Source organism: Botrytis deweyae, assembly GCF_014898535.1.
Source record: "Botrytis deweyae strain B1 chromosome Unknown BDEW_005, whole genome shotgun sequence".
Lineage (NCBI taxonomy): Eukaryota > Fungi > Ascomycota > Leotiomycetes > Helotiales > Sclerotiniaceae > Botrytis > Botrytis deweyae.
The window spans coordinates 496,757-518,156 of NW_024066212.1; the positions used below are offsets into that span (position 1 = coordinate 496,757).

The following is a 21,400-nucleotide window of genomic DNA, read 5'->3' on the forward strand; positions in this document are numbered from 1 at the left end:
TCCAAATATTGGACATTTTCAAAGATAGAGATTATGCATGGAATTATATTTTCAGACATAAGCCTTTGCCAGTAAATGGCTGTTGAGCTGTAGTCGTGCGGCTAGAAGTACCAATCCTCCCAAAAGCATCGTCATTCCGGAAAACAGCGATATTCCAAGGTAAACCCAAACATCGAGGATCTTCCCATTTATAGGTGATCCCACAAGCCCGCTGCTAGAGTTAGCCAAGTTTGAATCTACAGGATAGTGAGCGGAAACTTACGCGATTGAGAGAAACGTCATGACGGAGCCCATGGCAATTCCAAATTGCATTGGCGGTACCAGCTTTGCTGCACAAAATCCTTGAAGACTGATAATTGCCCCTGAAGTAAATCCATAAGTAAGAGAAAATATAGTGATTCCAGCTACAGAAGTAGCTTTTTTCATGCAAGTACAGACTAAGCCGGAGGAAATCGAAGCAATAACGGCAATGTTGTAACATCCAAATCGGTCCGCCAATAGACCCGGAATGATACGACCAAATAGGCTTGCTGCATTGACAATGCTAATTGTATAGAACGCAAAGTTACTATCAAATCCAAGAGACAACGCCCAAGGCTCAATGTAGAAGAAAGGCGTGAAGATGCCAAAGTAAACAAAAAAAAAAGTCCAACTGCGAGTAACACGAGGACAGGATTCTTGAGGCAAGAGAAATCTGGGTATGCCTTAGTTTGACTCGCCTTTTTAACAGGTGCTCTGACTGAAAGACAACCGATGATCAATAGAGGAAGTTCAATGAAATGAAAGCAACGATTCGAACTGCCCATTCAAAGCCAACTTCTGTCAAAAGTTTGTTCAGGCCAAATATTACCACCCAACGAAGATCCTGATACTACAATTCCAAGTGCCAGGCCTCGATATTTGGTGAAGTATTGAGCCGCTATGGTGAAGGCGGGAAGAAGAATAGATGCAATGCCGACACCGAGTAAAAAGCCTCGAGTAAGAAAAAACTGGTAGTACTCCTTGCAAAGAGAAGTCATGAACAGAGCAAGAAGCATCACAGCACTGCCTCCATATACCAAAAACTGCATTTTTCTCAGTCGAGGTTTCGATCATGGTGAACCTAACTTGCGTACCCATGAGCCATATTTGTTATTTAGATATTCAGCAACAAATGTTCTACCAAACATGCAAAAAACGTTAAAAGAACCAAACCATGACATATCCGATGCAAATTCATCGATGAGCATATTTTTCGCATAGTACCCTTGAAACCCTCCAAAAGCGGTTATGAAACCTACTGAACAGAACATTATTGAGAATACACCAATGACCGCCATACATGATCGAGTACTGGCATTTGGTCAATGAAAGATATATCAAGCAGGGAAAGAGGATACCTACCTCCATTCTGAATCCTGAGGAGTACCCTCCTCTAAAACCTCACTCGTCGGTTCACTGGATGATAATTTTGGGTCTAAGAACAGTGGTGATTTGAGCGACTCGTCATTGTCCCTTGTTGCATCGGTACTTAAACGTATCATTTGAGGCATGGTACAAGAGAAAGAATAAATGTGCAATCAACTCGCGAGTGGATGTCTTATACATGGATAGGTTATTGTGATGGTATGGAATTGATGCTATCTACTCACCTCGAGATCGAACTTACTCATAATTGAATGCTCCACGAAAGATGAAGCTCTAAAATTCATATATGATCAGGATATATCGGAGGACCATGGCTTAAGGAATTGAAGCAAAGCCACTCACTCAAGATACCTACATACCCAGTATGTAGGGTAGATTGTTAGAGTAGATTAAGTTTAATCATCTTGAGAATCTTCCTCCTGAGATGTATCTCACAATTGGGTCGGTGGGCGGGATTTTCTACTGAAGCCGATAAGAATAAGAAAAGTGGACCGGACAGCCCGAGAATCCGCGGAAATTGAGGTGGTGGTCCTCGCTATGGACAACTCCGAGCTAGTATTTTGATATCATCATCGTGTGCGACAGCTTCTTCCGTTTTCCCCTTACTTTCAATACCGCTGTCGATCAATCCATTCAACCATCGGAGTTATCTTTCTTGAAATTCTTAGTCCTTTTGCATTGAGTCGGCATGAAGCGATCCTCACCAACCCATCCATTTCAGGACGGGCGTAAGGAAAAAATAGCTCGTCGACAGGACCCTGTCTCATGTCAATTTTGTCGGACCAAGAAACTCAAGGCAAGAATGCGACTCTAATAACAGTAACGAATCGCATTCTGACCTTAACAGTGTGATCGCAACTTTCCATGCAGTAATTGCAGAGCTCGCAGACTCCACTGCGTATCAGCGGCAGGTCAAGCAGACGTCCCAAGTTCCCAGCCGATCAATTCTTTCTCGGTAGGATCATCAAGGTTAGTGCTGCTGTTTCAATGCGTCTTAGTAATCTTATCTGATTGTTACTACGATAGTCAAGGGATTGAGGAGTTGAACGCCCGCCTAAAAAGGGTAGAGGAACTTCTAGAAAAAAACATCAATGTATCGGGAAGTTCAAAAGATACCGCATCTGGTATTGTTTTCCTCTTACATATACTCTGGCATTAAATCCAGGCTGACAGATGATTAGTGGTCTCAACACAAGAAACGCCTGCAGAAGATGCTCAAATCACAAATACAGTCTCGTGGTTAGAATCTGATGCTTTCGAGCACCGGGGTCTCCATGAGTCAACAAACTGTGTATTTTCACTTTCCTAAAACTTACCTGCGAAACGCTAACCAGGCAGAATCTTCTCTGTTACGATGGTGAGATTGCACAAACTTTTGCTGCTTCCTTTCTAGGTACGTCGGCCACTACTGCGCGAACAGGTGTCGACGCACAGAGTTTACGTTCGCTTCCGTCCAGAAAGCATGCGCGAGTTCTTTTCGACTATTTTGTTGATAATATCGTTTGGATCTACCACATAATTCATATACCAACCCTCGAGTCTCATCTGAACAGATTATATGATGATCTTGACCAGAACCTACAGCCTCAAATCGATCATGTTGCTCTTCTCTCTGCAGTCTTTGCATTGAGTGTGTATTTTCAAGGCGCTGAGCCTCTATCAGAAACTCATCGTTGGACTTTGTTGGCTCAAAAAGCACTGTGTGCTGCTAATTTTATCGGAAAGCCCACTATGGAGTCGATACAAACAGTACTGTTGATAGCACAACATCTTCTGCCTAATATTGGAGGCATTGCTACTTTTCGAGTCCTGTTTACTACGGCAATGCATTCGGCACGTTCACTTGGATTCGATTATCTTGATTCTACCCAAAGCAAGAAGCGGAGAGTTGGGAAAGAATTGGATTATGTTGAACTCGAGACTAAACGAAGAATCTGGTGGCATATTGTTTCTACCGATTGGCAAGTTCACTTATACCATTTTGCATGCCGTATCTAACAAGCGTAGGATCATGTCTTTCATGAGTGGTCCGCAAAGCGGCACATATATGATTCACCCACAACAGATGAAATGTGATTATCCAAGCAATGTCAATGATGTCGACATTGGCTCTCTAGGAGACTATAAGCAACCCTCATGGATGGAAACTGATATGACATACTCTACATTCAGATGTCAGCTCTCGATAATTTGTCGGGAAATTGTCGACGCGATGCAAAATCTTGGCTGTGAGATACATGAGCTGCCCTACGAAACGGTGTTGAATTTTGACAGGAAGCTGATTTGCATGGTTTCTGAAATTCCTCCAGCTTTTCGCATCGATGCTAAAAGTCGAGCTCGATACAAAGATTTAGACGTAAAACACCCTTTCTTGGCAGTGCAAAGGACTGCGGGGCATTTTGGGATTCAGACCAGATTCACACGACTTCATCGACCTTATCTTGCGCGAGGTACCCATGACCCACGATTCTCTTACAGTCGAATGGTTTGCCTTCGATCTGCTCGCTCAGTAATTGAACTGGGAACAGAGCTTACTCACTGGGGCAAGAAGCAAAATTTCCAGCCAGTCAGGATGTGGACAGTTACGCATCACATTTTTGTGGCTACTGTCATATTAGTAATGGATTTCTGCTTGAACAAAGATGATCCACGGTCTGAGGAAAGAAAAGCTGAGATAATGGATGCGTTTAAAATGCTTGAGAGTTGTCAAGAAACCAGTACCATAGCGAGGAGAGGTCTTGAACAACTTCGAGATATTCTACGAAGGGGGACATCATCTACTGAAGAAGGTTTAGCCCAAGTGCAGAATTACAGAGATGCTGATCGAGATGCGTCAAGCTCCATAAATTCATCCAAGCAACGAAATCTGGATTTCCGAATGCCAGAACCGATGGCTCCTTTCCCTGGCCTCAATATCAATGACCCATGTTCAAGAGTAGATTGGGAGAATCTCGACTTCGATACTATCGAGGATATCAATTTTGATACTGATTTCTCAGCTAGTGACTTCGAAGCACTTTTTCACGACGGAATGGCATCGCAATGTGTTTAATTCCCAATTCACAATTTTACCTTGGAATGTCATCGAGCGATGCACATCTTGACAAAAATTCTCCCGAAGATGATATTCCCCTGTTTTACACTTCAATCATTTATTAAGTTTCCATATGACAACTATGTCATAATCAAAACTTCAAATTTACGAGGCATTAAACGCGCCATCCCTCGATTCCACTTAAATCACGTGTCATGTGTCAAGTTGGCGCCTCAGCCACGGTCAGATCAGATCCTACCCGGACAACGGAAATCCATCAAAAGTGACGTAATAATTTGCAATTCTTTCAATTCATTCGCCGATTCTTGGTACGCTGAGGAGCGAATCTGGCCATGACATAGCCTGAATTAGTGTTGGTTGGCACAGTTGTGACCTCCAACAGATAGAATTTGAAACACGCGAGGATTTCTCAGGGAAGCGCCAACCTACACAGCCAAATTTGAGCCTCATAATAATTACTGTAGGCGTTTTGATGTTGGGTACTCGGTCAAGGTGAATCGTGATCCTCCAACAAATGCCAACATCTGAGTCTGGAATCGTTATATAATTCTGTCCTAGCTATGTCCATCATCGCCACTCTTTTTTCACAAACACACTTACATTAGCAGCTTCGTTTAGCCATTCATTCTTTTATAGTCTTTCATTAAACCTTTCGTCTTATATATCCATCCAACTTAACCGATAAAATGCCTTCCTTTGCCGAAAACCCCTCGTCCGTAACCGTTCAAACCGCTTTTCAACTCCAGCACTTAGTTGAAGCTGGTCACAAAAACGCAGTTTGCATTGACCCAAGCACACTGAAGATTATAAAATCCATCACCAGTTCTCAGCCTGGAAAGGATGCGACCTCACTCCGAACACCCGAGTGGGCTAATAGCAAAGAAGGCTTTCAAAAAAAGCTATCCTCGTTCTTAGACGGAATTGCAAACAATCTGGATGTCAAAGATCTTGATCTCTCAGATGATTTGGATGATAGTGAGGAAGATTCTGATTGGCGAGAAGGTAGCGAAGGGAGCGAAGTAGAAGAGGAATACGATTCTGAGTATGATAGCGACGAATACACAGAGTCAGAGGACGATCGCAATACTTTGGATCGAATTAGCGAGGACGAAGACGAGGATGAAGATGCTGAGCCAAAGAAATGCTTGGATGCAAAGCTTGGTGAAGGTATGGCAATTCCACTTCCTAATTTTACACTTGCGTAGAACTCGATGGCTAACCTAGATAGGTATCATTCTTCATGAAATCGTCGGCCGAAAAGTAGCTCGCTACGGAAACAAGGTTCTCAAATCAGGACGCAATCTTCAACTCTCCGAAGCAGACGCTATGCGCTACATCGCAACACATACCAGCATTCCAGTTCCTCGTGTCATAGAAGCCACTACCGATGGAAAACTCACTAGCATCACTATGGAATACATCGAAGGCGAACGCCTGGACAAAGTCTGGAACTCTCTTCCAGAAGATCAAAAGAAAAGCATCGCAAGTCAGATCAATGATATGCTGTTTCAACTCCGCGGCTTGACGGGCCGATACATCGGCGGTATGAATCGTTCCCCAGCTATTGATTCTCGACGCTATGACCTCGAAGGTGGCCCCTTTAAGTCTGAAGCTGAATTCAATAAATTCCTCATTTCGGATGCCTATGCCCAAGTGCCCAAATGTTTTCTGAAGATGGCAGAACATTCTCTTCTTACTAATCATGCCATTAACTTTGCACATGGAGAATTGGCGCCAAGGAATATTCTTGTGAAGGAGGGACGGGTCGTGGCGGTATTAGATTGGGAGAATGCCGGCTGGTATCCTGAGTATTGGGATTTTGTGAAGAGCTTCAATGCAATGGATAGTAGATGTGGAGAGTGGTATGATTGGGTTGAGAGAGTATTCCCTGTGGGATATGAGCAGGAGTTTATGAATGATCGGTTCGTGGGAACGTTGGTCAGACATGGACATTCTTAGGTGGATGGAAAAGTGCCAAGGCTTTTCTCTAGTACGCTTTCTTTTGATGATATTGGAGTTGTCTTTGATGCATAAAACATTGTTGTAAGAAGATAGAAGCTGAAAGAGGTTGGCGTTTTGGTGCAGTGGCATTTGTAGTATTTGACCAAAGTATTCATTTCGCAGTCCAATCGATAACTTTTACAATCCGATTATTATGCTTCCACGTCATTTGATCTAGAAAAATGTTTGCGTTGCTATCAATTGCGTATCTATAGCAACACCATTTGAACACCGGAATTATTTCAATTTAATCTGCAATTCGGACACCATGATATTTCTGCCACTCCTGATACCGTAGCCCAGGACATGAACAGGACCCTTGAAGAACATCGATGCCATACGCCTCCTTCTAAAGCTTTCTTTTCTCCTTCTGCTCTTTCATTCTGCCCTCCTCGGCCCCAACCCTCACACAAAAAATGTCCTTCCACCCTCTCATCGCCATCAACCTCAACACACCAGCCAATTTCTCCTTATCCATTCCACTAATGCTCATTTCCGCCACTCCTTCATCTTTACCAGACACACTCCCCACATTCCCAATATTCACTCCCTGCCAAACAACCGTGATATCAAACTTTAATTTTCCCATCTCCTCCTCCTTTTCCCCTTTCATATCCCCAGCCTCAACCACATCCTCAGCATTATTCTCACCCTTCTCCCCACTACCCCGTCTCCGCATTGCGAGCCGACAAGATTCTCTTAATGCATCCCTAACCTCGCACTCCAGATCTTGATATGAGAACTTGGGAGATAGAGGTAGGGCGGCGTAGTAGGATGTCGCATTCGAGATACTTTTTCCTTTGGGAAATGAGAAATATGCCAGGGCGGTGGTCGTGGCAACTGGAAGTTGTGGATACAAAGAGTAGACTTTGAAGGTTCTGGTGAAGGCGTGGTTAGAGACACGGGTAGAAGAGAAGATTGCTGGATGATGTCTTTTGAGAGTTAAGGTGCGTGAGGAATTAGTGGGGATAATGGGAGTGTGGGGAGATGGTTGGCTTTTAATGGTGAAGGCTCGTTTGAAAATCTGTGTGGATGGTGTTAGAGTCGTAAATGGTTGTTTCATAATTGGCCGGAACATTTTGGAAGATTGTATTTTGGTGGATGTAATGAGCTTTGACAAAGTTCTACGGAATTTGAGAAGGATATGAATTACATGACATCACACATGGCCAACAGAGCTCCAGGATCATATATGTAGATTTTGCTTCAAATGAAAATCAATCGATAAAGAAAGTCCCAAATGCATCCTTACATTAAAGAGCAGCATTGCTATTGATGAAGACAACATTAATGCCTGCTTACAATGATACAGTTTCAAAGGGGGGGGGCACATAGACAAGCGAGGGTAAAAGTTAAATATGATAGAAAAATTTGTAACTGAAAGAATTGTTAAAGAAATAGCTATTAACATGAATGGAGGTTGATTTGTTTGCTGTCGAATGATGACCTATTTGGCTATCCATTATCCATTGAGATCATCATACAGATTTCTTAGCCTTGTGAACCCGTCTTTGTATGAAAGACATCAGATTAGTTTGAATCAAAGGTCTTCCTCAAGAAACCTTCAGACGATTTTAGTCAAGGGGGTCATAGAATAGCACAAACTGCCACATTTTACTTCTACACAATGGTCATCTCATTATTGAAACATCGATTTACATGTTGGCAGGCTATATATTTATCTCGTCATACTACCAGTTAGCAGCTCATCAATGATTAAAACAGCCCAAGAAACCGCAAAGCCCAATAATTAGTCTCCATCACCCCAAATACTCACAACCAACATTTACTCGATTATACCATGACAAAATGAACTACCCCGACAACTCCAATACTATTCCCGAAACAGTCGTGCTGGTCCATTTCCGTCTTGTCGAAAGATCTGCCCCTCTGGCTCGAAACCCCACCCCATTTTACTCCCAGCAGAATAGCTCCACGGCAATATTCGTCCTCCCCGGAAAAGCGACACTCGTTGATTTTACTGCTGCCGCAGTTTCCATGATTGATAATGATGAACATGGGATTGCGACACGGGCTAGAAGTCCGAAGAACGGGTTTTCATTTTCTACAGATCTGAGCGATCTATTTGTGCAGTGGGCGGATGTTCATGATCGGCTTCCACCATCATGGATTAGGAATGATGAAGAGTTGGAGGGGGCTTTGAAAATGATGGGGAAGAGGGGATGGGTAGATAACTTGATCTACGAGATAAGCGTAAAGGGGACTGAGTAGGCACTCGAAGACTCGTAGTGCAAGAGGGTGACAGGTCGGGGAAGAAAAAAGGGTATTTTGATCATAGATCAAGGTATCGAAATGAAGAATTACAAGGTCCATTTTGTGCACCGAGGAACAGATATGCAAATCAACTTTCATTCAATAACCATCACTGCGAAATATCTCAAAGCTTTGGACATAATTCCAAGCAGCTACCGACCAAAGCACGAAGACGCAACTCAATTGGGCAATCAAAATCAGATCCCCGGAAATCCAAAAACTAGAAATCCCAATCCTTCACCCATCTTCCAATCATTCCGTCATTTATTGGAGCCAAATCTCTAAATGAAGGACTCGCAACTTGCGCATTCTCAGTAATCATGACCAATCTTTCCTCATTAGCTACCCATTCAAAAAATCCCAAAAGTTTAAGCGCTGGGAATTTCTCTAGATCATCCCTTGACGTAGCGTCATGTTTCTTAAGCTCAATGAGCCAATTCCGCAATGAGACTTCTTTGGTCACACCGAGTATTTGCTTGACCCCAAGAACAAGGTCACTCCACTTGACGAACTTCGGATTGATGAGATTGAAAGTTGTCAGACCTTCTCTTGTATCACTTCCATGCATCAGCTCAACGATAATTTGTGATACATTATCAGCCGGAATCCATTGAATAAGATCTTGAGCCCCAAGGTCACTTGGCACCAATCCCAGTGCTTTGGAAGTTTGCAGTAAAATTGGGAACCAATCCCGAGCATTCCACTGCTTCTTTCCATCACCAGACGGGCCACCAATTTGTCCACATCTCAACACATCAACCGAGATACCGTGTATTTCTGGAGCATTGTTTAGGATATTCTCTGCTATGAACTTGAATTGCCCATAGCCTAACATTGGCAAGTTGCTATCAGTGAATATGTGTTCCGATACTGGTGTCTTGGGCCGGAAGGATGGCCAACTCGCCAATGAGCCGAGCGAACTCATGAATTGGATTGTCACTTTGCGTGGAGACAATAAAGACCAGTCGATAAAATTGCGAACGCCGGCAACGTGAACTTTTTCGAAAGACTCGATGGGTAGATTGAAGTCGACTGACCAAGCATTGTGTAGGATCACATCAATAGTTTCAAGAAAGTTTTGATAAATGGCAGGCTCTAGACCAAATCTTGGCTCACCAAAGGATGTTTTGACGAATTGAACCTTTTGAGCTCCGTCCAAGTCACCGAATTCGGCAATAAAGTCTTTTTCGGCTTCGGAGCGATCAAAGCATACTATTCTAGCGACTTTAGAATCTGCGATTAAAGCTTTGAGAAAATAGTATCCCAAGTAGCCAGTGGATCCAGTAAGGATTACTTGAAAACCATCGCCATGAGACTTGATGATGGTTATTGCTTTTTTGACTGGAAAATTGCTGGAATAAGTCTGGATGAGGTCTTCCAAGTTGTTGTTTGCTGGTAGAAGAGTCTGAGATATTTGCTCTACGCGATCGAGCTTCTTTGAGACGTCTTTAGGTTGGCATTCCATGTTTAAAATTGCTATGCAAAGTCTTTTTGTTGTGGAATTATCGTAGATAAATCTGATTGTGAGATTTGAGAGTTGTCCTTGGGAACAAGCAGCAGGGAACTTTATTGAATAGTACTAGAAATTTATCTAGGCCGAGGTAGGATAAGCTGTCATCTGCAGGTAATGTTTGGTTGATTCCAACTGTTATGGTTCTGGGTGAATCGAAAACTTGTATCATACGACCAACAATTTGTAAATTCGCAAAAGGGTTCGAGTGGCATTCTTGTCAATGAAGTTTCTCAAGAATTCTACTCAAAGTATGTAACAATTCTCATATCTTTCAATAATATCCTCGAGAGATTTAACAATCAGACCTCTCACATCAAGGTTGAATACCATTCAGCCCCGGGTCGCTTATTCCTTGCTGCACTGCTTCAATCGGTTCATCAAATTGTTCCAACCTGGCTTCAGAAGAAAGCAAATGGGCAGAAATTACAGAAAGAAGACAATTACGACTGATGGTCGTCTCTAAAGTGGAAAGCAGATCCAAGAATTTTCGATAGAAGTGGTCCGCAAGATCATCAGTGGTTGACAGAATTCAGACCATCACTTGATCTCTGGTTCTCTTCCCAGCAATCGATGCGAGTTGGCGCAATGTCCTCATAGCTTCAAGAACAGAATAGAAATGGTTACAGTGTATGCTTAATTGACTTCGGCAGTTCTGTGGTTCCAGGTATAACGATGGACTAACTATGCTTTGCTATTTGGCAGCTTGCTCCAATAAAAGAGAGCACTGAATTTAACTCCGTTGGCTGGATCGACAACCTTCTTTTTGGAGTTCCCAATCGATGGAAGTAGAATCTACAATTCTCACTCTCAATGTTTACATTCAATCATGAAAGATCATAATGACTTAGAATTTATCGCTTTTTGGTGACAGCAAGTTAGAAATTGAGGTATGTGAAGTCGTTTATTCTCGAGGCTTTCCCAAAAGAGCTCTACACGCCTTATACTGGTGGAAATGCCGTAAACGCCATTGTGGTTATGCCAGTAATTGCTCGGCTCACCCTCTCCAACCACCACCAAAAGACGAAGTTCACCACAACAGAATATCAGTATCGGTGAATCCGAACAAGCCACGCGAAGGATTCGATGATCTTGCGATCAAACCCAGGAATTTCGTTGATAGATTATAAAGTGCTACCAAACTGTCGATACACAGAAAATAAGAAGTATTCACTTGAAACACCTCAAAAAATGAATGACGAATTGCACGTACACAGCAATGTACAGATGCAGGAACCTGAATGCATCATAATTGAAAAGAAAAAACAGGACGACCACACATTTTGATTACCGTGAGGCCTGGGATAGGAGAGCTTTATGGAACACTCGAAGTGAAGGAGAAGTTTCACCGTCGGTGCATATGCGACACCAGGATTACCAACCGTGGATTGAGTTGTGAGGTGAACCATAAGAGGTTTGGATGACGATGGTCCCGGACATCGGCATCACCACATCAACGAGGCGCTTAGTCATCAACGTCTTTCACGGAGCTGCTGATTCCAAGTCAAACAAAGTACAGATAGGTAATAATGGTATGCCCTAACAAGTAGACAGCTTGAGATAAACAAACAGCCATACGCAAGTAAACTCGATGTTTTCAAACAGATGCCAGCACGGCAGTTATTTACGCAGCTTTTAAAGCTCGTCTTAAAATCAAATGAGCTTTGCATTTCAAGACTGTTGTTATTGAAGTATTACCCATTCGCGAAACCTCGCATTCCGCCGTGACGACCTGTCTCCCCATGTATAGGATTCATAGAAATGATGTATCTTTGGGCAGGGTTCTTCGTGAATCGTGATTAGAATATAATGTACACTGTGGGTTCTGCTGTTACCGCGTATCGGTGGATACAATCGAGAAGTAGCGATGTGATTCCCAATGCCCCGACACGTCGAACCAGATGGTAGCTACTTGGGAGGACGGTTAGTTTCAAAGTTTTGTCGACTTGGTCATTAGAGGTTCTTACGGCTATTGGAGAAGTGGGTTTATTTCCAAGTTTTCGTCAAAATTGAATGTATTAGGTAGTTCACTGATTCCAATCTTTAGTCAATGTGTGATTCCACAACGGACTATATGACATGGCGACGAGTTCGTCAAGGTCTTTATCCTGCGATACAAGACATGAATGATCGCTTTGAATAGACAAGGCTTATGACAGTATCTAGTTGTTTTTGGTTGGAACATTTTGGTGTAAACTATCTCGCCTATGATTGAAGTGCTATTGTATGTGTTGGCTACTGACTTCCATGTCTCTTCTTAGATGGTAGGCTATTATCTTTGGATCTGCCATTATTTTCTACTTTACCATCTCTTGACTTATCCATAGCCATTGCCCGTTTATTCCCAGCCTCATCCATTGTAGCTGAGCCATGCCTCTTCTTTGGTAATACACTATCGTCCTTGAATCCCTTATTGGTTTCTGCCGTACCATTTCTTGATCTCTCTATAGCCACTGTCTTTTTGTCTCCGACTTCATCTATCGCGGCTGAGCCATGCCGCTTGTTAGGTAGTGCATTATCTTCAATGAGATTACCATCATCTTTTACCTTGCTGCCAGCTCTAGGTTCCTCGACAAGAATTTGTTCCTTTTCAGTTCCATTCGTAGGCGCTCGATGTGTTTTCTTGAGTCTCCCATTGACTTCTGGGTTACCAACTCTCGGCCTGTCGCCGGGAACCAACTTTTGCTTTGCCATCTCATCTCCTAGCTCTTGACGTCCCCCTTTGGATTTCGCAACATCGTTAGGTCTCTCATCAATTTCTTTTCTGCCATTATATTTTAAATTCTCAGCAATGGCCGTCCTTGCCTTCGCGACCTCATTTCCTAGCACTCGACGTCCTTCTTTGGTTCGTTCATCGATTCCCGTCCTAGTATTACCTTTTGGTTTTTCAAAAACAATCTGTTCCCTTCCGACCCCACGTATCGGTGCTTGCTGTGTATTTTTGATTTTCTCATCGACCTTTGTGTCATGGATTCTTGACCTATTTTTACAAGTCATTCTTTCCTTTTCGAGCTCATCTTCTAGCACTGGGCGTTCCTCATGAGCTCTCCCACCAAGCTTTTCTCTGCTGCTTCTTCGCGTCTCAGTAGTAATCATCCCTTCAACTTCGAATTTAAATATAGGTCCTTGATGACCGTCTCTTTGCCTATCGTCACTCGTTCTTTTCACTGCATTTATTGAAAGTCTGTGACCCTCTTGATGTTTTCCTTCTACCTTGCCCCCAGGCTTCGACTTCTCCAGGGCTTTCTTCTTCTTCTCGACGTCTCTGCGTAGTGCCGCTTGGTCTTTTTCTGAGCACAAAGCCTCATTGTCGATCTTGAGCCATTCACTGGGAAGATCTTCAATTGTCCAGTACTGGGCATGCTTGTTCTTTGACATCAATAATCTATCTAACCTCTTCCGATGCTCTGCTTTATTTTCCGGAGTCAGCAAGACACTAAGACTAGGAGCCGGAGCCCCTTTCCTCTTCGAATCCACTCGTGAATCAGCTCGTGGGTCTGATTGGATAGCTTTTATACAATCTCTTGCAAAGTTATTGCAATTGATGAAGGTGCTTGTATCCTTATCCTGAATTTTTAAATACATCTTTCCCGCCGTGTCACTGGTGAATCTCCAACCATTAGTTTCTTCAATTTCTTGAATATCCTTCTTCTTCCGATTTTCAAGTTCCTGTTCCTCAAGAATGCTTTTGGTGACCTTGTCTTTTTTTGGGCCTTTGAGTACGTATACTGGGGGATAGAGTAATAGCTGAGGCGCACTTTTCCCTTCATCGGAATCGTGGCTTTCACTTGGGAAGTCAATTTCCAGCCTTGCGCGAGAAGGTTGTTTTTCAACCTGGGTAGATCGACTCGGAGGAATACTGGCTGGGGACATATTAAAACATGAAGGCAAAAAACGCGTTTTCTTTGTGATGATGATTCTGGAATTGAGGCGATACGAGCGAAAAAGATCGTAAGGCTAGCTACAGAAGATTATTTGTAATGATGCCAACACTATGTTATATGATAAAGCACAGGTTAGCATCTTCATTCAGTCCAGGTCGGAAATTGAGATTGTTCTTAGTTCTGGGAATGGCCGCGAAGATAGATACTCAGGCTGCCCAAGTATACAAATATTTTATGGCCAGTCAAACCAGTGTCTTGGAACTGCGAACGTTTTTGTGGCCAAGAAGTTAAGAAGGCGACCTCGAGAATGCACTGTAAGGCGTGTATCTCACAGATAACCGCGCGCTACCATTTCGAGGAACACTTGCATAGATAGCAGTGGCCAAATGTAATAAATACCATGGCCATTTGCTTGCCCGCGTCAGATCCAGGAAGACGGAGACCCCGCAAAAGTAGAACCTTGGGATATAACACCAAAATTTATGCAAGGATATGCAAGGGGATGCAGTCAAACTTCAGCCCTGGGAGGAATCCGAAGGATACGCTCATGCGTGTACTAGCATCAAACACTTTTAGTTGCAGCATAGTACTTTCTGCCAAGAAAAGCGAAACTAAAAAGTGATGACGCGGAGTGAGGGGAGGCTAAACGTAAGAAAACATGATTAATGTGTTCGTTGACGGTCACAACAGAAAGGACCGTTGTTTCCAATTCCTCCGAAGTATTGGGTGACGGGGTCAAAGGGCAGAGGAAGACAGACCTTCAGACAATGTTAAGCTCATTTGTGTTGGTGTGGCGGCTTAGCAGCGTATACCGTGCTTCTATGATCGTACACATCAGCTATATTATGCCGACAAAAGAAATACGATAAGAATTACCCAATACGGAACATGAAAACGAGCATTGATCAATTTCCGAACGAAAAGTTTCCAAAAATTGAGTCTAGAAATTGACATCCTCTGAGGATCTCGGGATGGACGGAAGGCGAAATTAGATATCACGTGATGTGTCATTATAATCCAACATCATTGGATCGCTACATTGTTTATCAAAGCTTGGAAGGATGTTATTCATCCATCTTCTCCAAATCTCCAAATCTCCCAATCTCCTGTTCTCTTCTCCAAATTGCTCCACTTTCTCCTATCAAAGTTCAAACCCCTCGAATCTCCAAAATAAATCTCCACAGTCAGAACATCTTTGATTCCTGTTCTGGATTTTATGGTTACATCAACCTTGTGCTTATGGGAAGTCACTCTCAGAATCTTACCGTCATCAAATCAAACATGATATACATGAATTACCACACCTGAATCGCTATATATACACACACACACACACATACAATCATCATCCAATCCCATCAGCATCAGTCTGGGTTTCGGTAATGTCTCAGCATAATTCCGTGCACTTGGCGATCCACCGAATTCGTAAACCACCTTTCCTCCCAAGATCTCGGCATCCCCTGATGACTTGGCAGCGGCATAGTTAGAAATGAAAACGTTTCCAAGGTGAGTTTGGATAGGGACAAGATGCTAGTGCAAATCAACTCAGTTGAGGCTATGCTCAGTATGCTGTCTTTGAGCTTGGCATTTGACTATACCCAAAGATAACATAGTGAACGACCGGAAGACATCCCATACCAATTTTCATCTTCATCTGATCTCGTAGGTCTTCTTCTACACACTCAAGCCTTGTATTTGAATACATTCACTCTTTTGCTCCTCTGCTCAGCCGCTGTCATAGAAATCAGTCACTCTTTTATTCTAGATTTCAAACGTCAAACCTTACCATTCCCTCATGTACATGTTCTATTCTCCTGATTTTTTCACATCATGAAGCTCGATTCTTCTTTAATCTACGCGGCAAGCCTCTACGCTTTTGCTGGCCATGGCGTGGAGGGTGCCATTACACTTGATATCACATCTCCAGACTCGATCAAAACCGCAGCAAGTAACATAGCATACGATCTCATGTCGTATTACACTGGAAACAATACAGGAGATGTGGCAGGAAATTTACCAGCGCCATATTATTGGTGGGAGGCGGGCGCTATGTAAGGTTTCCCCTATTTTTTCGATGGCATTGACTGACTTCTCAAAGGTTCGGAACCATGATTAATTATTGGTACTACACGAACGATACAACCTACAACGATATTGTTGAACAAGCACTACTACATCAAGCCGGAGAAGATGATGACTTTATGCCTCAAAATCAAACAAAAACAGAAGGAAACGACGATCAAGGATTCTGGGGAATGGCAGCGATGACAGCGGCAGAAACCAAATTTCAAGATCCTCCAGATCCAAGCCCGGGATGGCTAGCACTTGCACAGGGAGTCTTCAACACTCAAATCGCACGATGGGATAATTCGACATGTAATGGTGGATTTCGATGGCAAATTTTTACTTTCAACAACGGTTACAACTATAAGAACAGTATTTCAAACGGATGCGTTTTTAATTTGGCAGCGCGACTCGCTTTATATACCGGAGAAAGCATTTATGCAGATTGGGCGGAGAAAATCTTTGATTGGGTGTACGGAGTAGGCCTCATTTCTCCAGAGTACGATGTATATGATGGAACTCAAAATTCCGACAACTGCACAGATAAAGATCACAATCGTTGGACCTACAATACTGGCATTTACCTGCTTGGAAGTGCTGCCATGTACAATCATGTAAGCTTCATAGTGATTCCAATATATTTCTTGACTTGGATGCTGACATTTTCAGACAAACGGCAGCGCCATCTGGAAAGAGCGTGTCACCGGCCTTCTGAACTCATCAGCAGACTTTTTCCAAAATGGAATTATGGTCGAAGCGTGCGAGAGTGGTACTTGCAATAACGATCAACAATCATTTAAATGTTATTTTGGACGGTGGTTAGCTGCAACCACTAAGATCGCGCCTTTTACTTATGATATCATCATGCCTTTACTATCTACAACCGCAACAGCAGCAGTAAAAACCTGTACGGCTGGAAAACGAGGCAATTCGTGTGGCTTAAAGTGGACCACGGGAGAACACGATGGGATTACTGGCGTAGGAGAACAAATGTCAGCATTAGAAGCCGTCCAAGGTCTATTAATACCCCAAACCAGAGACTGGGTTAGTGAGGTAGCAGGAACCGGTACCAGCGAAGGTGATGCAGATGCAGGATCAGATTCGAGAGTGAGTACTGATGGAAGCGAAATTACACCCGTCACCACCGCCGACAAATTTGGAGCTACGATATTTACCATGTTGATTGTTGCGGGTGTCATTGGTGGAAGCGCATTTTTGTGTGTCGAATGGTTTTGAAATCCGTTGGAGGAAATCTACTACGTTTATTCCTGTATGTGAATATTCCAATACAAAAAACCATTAATCTCGTGGCACCGGCTGGGGTTGGGCATATCATCGGCGTTATGTATCAGGATAATCGGATAAGAGGAAAGGGGTAGCGTTGGGAAGTAAGGCGTTAAAACCACAGGCTTGCATAGACAGCTTTTGCTATGAATCTGGCCGGTCTCTTTTGTTCTTTATTCGATTCGTCTTCAGGACACCCTTTTTTCGAAGCTATCAACCTATTTTACCGCGTCTTCCGGTGTCAATATCTACAGAGGAAACTTGCAGGTGAGCAGGTTTCAGATATACAAAGTGAAATTACTATTACAGGCAGAGAATAGAGTATCAATCACTGGAAACAATGTGTGTTAACGGGTATCAAGAACTGGATTTGGTGTTGAATGGCTTCTGGAGTGCCTCTGATTTCCTCATTATCTCACAAACTACATATCCCAACTAGACTCTAGAATAGAAGAATAAAATATTCAATATCAAGTGTACATTTTTCACGGGGATTGCTATATTTAGAGTTAGCTCTGCGTTTTGTGGTGCAACGCCGAGTTTGGGATTTGGATTGTTTGGTTGTGAATGTTTATGGATATTTTTCGTGTTTGAATTTGTGAGGTTGTGATGGAGTGTCTGGTTGTCGTGGATCTTCCACTCCCTGACTCTTTTAGACTGTCTTATAACTTGTAGATAGACAGGTAGATGGTAGAATAGTTAGATTTTGTACATCCTCCCTCTTCCCTCCTTCGTCACCTCGGTTGCGAGGATAATGGTTTTCGGCGTGGGATTTGGATTGTGTTGTGGGTTGGTTCTCTTTCTGTCTTGGGGATGTCGGGGATGCAGTGTACGACTGCTGAACGGAAGAAGAAAACAATTGGTAAAAGAAAGTGATGGTAAAGCAGATGAGATAAATGGTGCAGAGAGGACTGAGGATTTGTATGTTAAGAAAGGGTAAGATTATTGATACTTCTCTTTTCTCCTGAGAGCTGTGTAGTCTGGGTTTCCTCGGATTGTTTCCCCATATAGGGAAGAGGCCCTGCCCTGTACGCCTGTTCTACCCTGTACTTTAAATTTTCCAAAGTTTAGGTTCATTGGTAACGCAATATCTTGACGAAACATAAAACCACAATTGAAAAGACAGGCCTGCTATCTTTACACCTACTTTTCACATTTATTCTGTACATAGCGATAATGTAAAATAGAGGGTCGCTATATTCTTCCTTCCAGAATGTTCAGCCAAGCAGATGAAGATGGCTCATGCTCCCAAGCTTGTCCACAGCTTTCAGTTGCAAAACCTTCTTTCGCACGACCCTTCATCGATCCATATATTCCAGTATATTGATTGACTGTGCGACGTTGTATGACTCGATTTAGGTTCCATTGTCAGCCCACCACAAACTCGTTACCGTTCGCTGGTGTATGGTGGCAGGCGGGTAGTGTATTAAACTTTCGAGTATCCGGCCAGGGTAGTGTAATCGATTCGAACGACGTTGAGACAATTTAATCAAACCGGTGTGTAACGAACGGCAACTCTTGCCACGGTGGAGGGACAGTAAAGGAGTCCTTCTCTTCGCACCATAGACCATCTGTGTTCTTCATACTTGAGTGACCTTAGGTATCTGTGTGAAAGACTCAGTCCCAAGCACCTTGATCAGCTGAGAGACTGGTATATGAGAAGACACTATGATTGTTCGTTTGCTATTCTCGAAAGCTTCGAAATCTTCGTCGTCGTGGAGGCATCGTGGAGGGGTAAAATGATATTGAATCTGTCTGGTAGAGGTAGCTGGGTGGATTTGAATGTCTACTACGTACGAACTACATACATACGAAATAGCCGTTGGAAATCCAAGAAGGATTTTTTCCATCCGATCTCAATCCCTGTGAAGGAACCCACGGGATGGTCCGAATGGTGTGCTAATGGATCATAGTAATATGATACTATCGTAGGACCAATTCACACTACTGCACCTCCGCTGCAGTCCTGTGCACATGTTCCTGCAAAAATTGCATTATCGAATGCCACAATGAGTTAGAACTACCTTCCAAGACTCCATTATGGAGAAAAGACGGTCACGTCGATTGCTACTCTCATGATGGTCGGTGAAGGATATGAAGCCCGATGGAGGTAAGACTGACATTCCAGATTCTCTCAATTCCCCATTCATGAAATTCTCTGTGAATAATTAATTCAAGAGAGGAATAGTCTTGTCACCACGTCAGAATTGTTCGCATTCACAACCTAGATACTGCATATCCTACACAAGCTACCCAATAAAATGAGGGGTATCAACACAAATTCATCGCTTGCGTACAGGGGCTTTACTTTATATGGTCGGGGTCTTCATTAGACTGATCAGATACTGCATCGATTGCATCTTGCATGATCAGTTAGTTGAACTCCAATTTTTTGGAAAGAAGTTATTCTGAACTTGTTTTACATTATTCTCTAGAATTCGTATTCATATCTATATTCACATTATTGTACAAAGCTCGGAGTCATCGTATCATCATCGTATCTACATCATTGATCGAAACTCGTACATGCTAAAGAACGATATCAGTATCAACATCAACATCATTCAGATATATATACAACTTTGAGGGATTTCATCTGCCCAAAATATGATTGATTTGAATGATTTAGTGGATGAAAGAGCCTTCGGTCACGATGTCGAATCTTTACGAGCAGCAAATGAATACCTCGAACGATTACTCTTTGCGACAGCCAGGAAACATAATCAGGTATGGGAAGAGTTAGAATCAATGAAAGAATCGTCTGGTATTTACGACAAATCATTACCATTCCTCTCATTTCCTCGGGAAGTCCGCGATCAAATTTATAAACACGCTCTTCAAGCAACTCGCGAAGCCTTCGTTGGAGTTCGACATATTAGAATGCTATCCTGCGACACGTTTCCGGACTCAACACATTATCCATTCAAACCACCTACGCCTGGTTTACTTCTAGTCAACAAACAAATATACGAAGAAGCGGTGCAAGTCTTATACTCATGCAACAATTTCTCCTTCCATAGACCGAGAGAGCTTTTCGATTTCCAAAACCAAGTCGGAGTGTACAATTGTGGGCTGGTACGACAAATGAAGATATCCGTTGTGTTCGAAGACGAATCTATGTTTACGCCCGCGGAATATGTGGCACCATGTAATTACGAAAATATCCCTTCGCACTGGGCGAAAGCGTTGTTGGAATCGAGACTGATGAGTAATATTGCTGGGATGCAAATTGATGCCAGTTCTGGATTACATGATTTGATGACAATGCCCCCATCATTATACCGCGCAATCATCGCCACATTTTCGCGGAACCGAAGCTTGAAAACGTCACCGGAATTGATTTTGAAAGGATTCCAGACTCAAGAGGTGGATAAATTTCCTAAACATTGGAAAAAGTCGACAGAGCAGTGGTTGCAAGTAGAATGGGCATCGAACGAGCAAGAGCTGGATGAATCAGAACCTTTTTGGAATTCTTCGGAGGCCGATCATGCGGAAACGCTTAGTTCATGGGACGAGAGAGAAACATCTGATAATGAGGACAGGGAATCGTTTGACGAAGGTTCATCTTATCTTGGAGGAGGAGGCTCGAGCACTGGAAAAGGAAACGTACCGACTTTATTCAACGAACTCGGAGAGTTGATGGGATCGGACTATACGGATTCAGACACGGATTCAGATGTAGGCTCGGAAGATTCGTTCTATACGGCGGCACCGTGGAATGATGTCAAGGAAGTGTTATTGCAGTTTCGAAGTTTTCAGGAAGCTGGTCAAAGACAACAAGGAGGTCTTTTGAGCATTTGATAAAGTTTCAAGTGGTGAAGAGGAGGGGGCAGAGAACATTCTCGATGCCGATACTGAAAAATTGGGAATATTTGACATGGTGTAGCGTCTTTCTTGCTTGCTTACTAGGGGTTTTGGATT

At 43.0% G+C, this 21,400-nt stretch overlaps 9 protein-coding genes across 9 annotated transcripts; 5 read left to right on the top strand and 4 right to left on the bottom strand.

Moving 5' to 3' along the window:
• Nucleotides 1-51: 51 nt before the first annotated feature.
• Nucleotides 52-1,532, bottom strand: EAE98_002793 (uncharacterized protein; the record flags this gene model as incomplete). The annotated part of the gene is made up of 5 exons (XM_038950413.1): nt 52-211; nt 263-694; nt 859-1,064; nt 1,116-1,332; nt 1,384-1,532. 5 exons carry the CDS (start codon nt 1,530-1,532, stop codon nt 52-54), a joined length of 1,164 nt encoding a protein of 387 aa, XP_038812942.1.
• Nucleotides 1,533-2,095: 563 nt separating this feature from the next.
• Nucleotides 2,096-4,459, top strand: EAE98_002794 (uncharacterized protein; the record flags this gene model as incomplete). The annotated part of the gene is made up of 6 exons (XM_038950414.1): nt 2,096-2,203; nt 2,255-2,376; nt 2,434-2,531; nt 2,589-2,698; nt 2,746-3,368; nt 3,415-4,459. The coding sequence occupies 6 exons, from the start codon at nt 2,096-2,098 to the stop codon at nt 4,457-4,459; spliced, it is 2,106 nt and encodes a 701-aa protein (XP_038812943.1).
• A 689-nt stretch (nt 4,460-5,148) lies between these two features.
• Nucleotides 5,149-6,421, top strand: EAE98_002795 (uncharacterized protein; the record flags this gene model as incomplete). Its single annotated transcript, XM_038950415.1, has 2 exons — nt 5,149-5,629; nt 5,691-6,421. The coding sequence occupies 2 exons, from the start codon at nt 5,149-5,151 to the stop codon at nt 6,419-6,421; spliced, it is 1,212 nt and encodes a 403-aa protein (XP_038812944.1).
• A 391-nt stretch (nt 6,422-6,812) lies between these two features.
• EAE98_002796 (uncharacterized protein) lies at nt 6,813-7,541 on the bottom strand (the record flags this gene model as incomplete). The annotated part of the gene is made up of 1 exon (XM_038950416.1): nt 6,813-7,541. One exon carries the CDS (start codon nt 7,539-7,541, stop codon nt 6,813-6,815), a length of 729 nt encoding a protein of 242 aa, XP_038812945.1.
• Nucleotides 7,542-8,272: 731 nt separating this feature from the next.
• Nucleotides 8,273-8,695, top strand: EAE98_002797 (uncharacterized protein; the record flags this gene model as incomplete). The annotated part of the gene is made up of 1 exon (XM_038950417.1): nt 8,273-8,695. One exon carries the CDS (start codon nt 8,273-8,275, stop codon nt 8,693-8,695), a length of 423 nt encoding a protein of 140 aa, XP_038812946.1.
• Nucleotides 8,696-8,957: 262 nt separating this feature from the next.
• On the bottom strand, nt 8,958-10,202 carry EAE98_002798 (uncharacterized protein; the record flags this gene model as incomplete). Its single annotated transcript, XM_038950418.1, has 1 exon — nt 8,958-10,202. One exon carries the CDS (start codon nt 10,200-10,202, stop codon nt 8,958-8,960), a length of 1,245 nt encoding a protein of 414 aa, XP_038812947.1.
• A 2,280-nt stretch (nt 10,203-12,482) lies between these two features.
• On the bottom strand, nt 12,483-14,120 carry EAE98_002799 (uncharacterized protein; the record flags this gene model as incomplete). Its single annotated transcript, XM_038950419.1, has 1 exon — nt 12,483-14,120. The coding sequence occupies one exon, from the start codon at nt 14,118-14,120 to the stop codon at nt 12,483-12,485; it is 1,638 nt and encodes a 545-aa protein (XP_038812948.1).
• Nucleotides 14,121-15,961: 1,841 nt separating this feature from the next.
• On the top strand, nt 15,962-17,431 carry EAE98_002800 (uncharacterized protein; the record flags this gene model as incomplete). The annotated part of the gene is made up of 3 exons (XM_038950420.1): nt 15,962-16,182; nt 16,230-16,809; nt 16,865-17,431. The coding sequence occupies 3 exons, from the start codon at nt 15,962-15,964 to the stop codon at nt 17,429-17,431; spliced, it is 1,368 nt and encodes a 455-aa protein (XP_038812949.1).
• Nucleotides 17,432-20,086: 2,655 nt separating this feature from the next.
• EAE98_002801 (uncharacterized protein) lies at nt 20,087-21,280 on the top strand (the record flags this gene model as incomplete). Its single annotated transcript, XM_038950421.1, has 1 exon — nt 20,087-21,280. One exon carries the CDS (start codon nt 20,087-20,089, stop codon nt 21,278-21,280), a length of 1,194 nt encoding a protein of 397 aa, XP_038812950.1.
• Nucleotides 21,281-21,400: the final 120 nt, after the last annotated feature.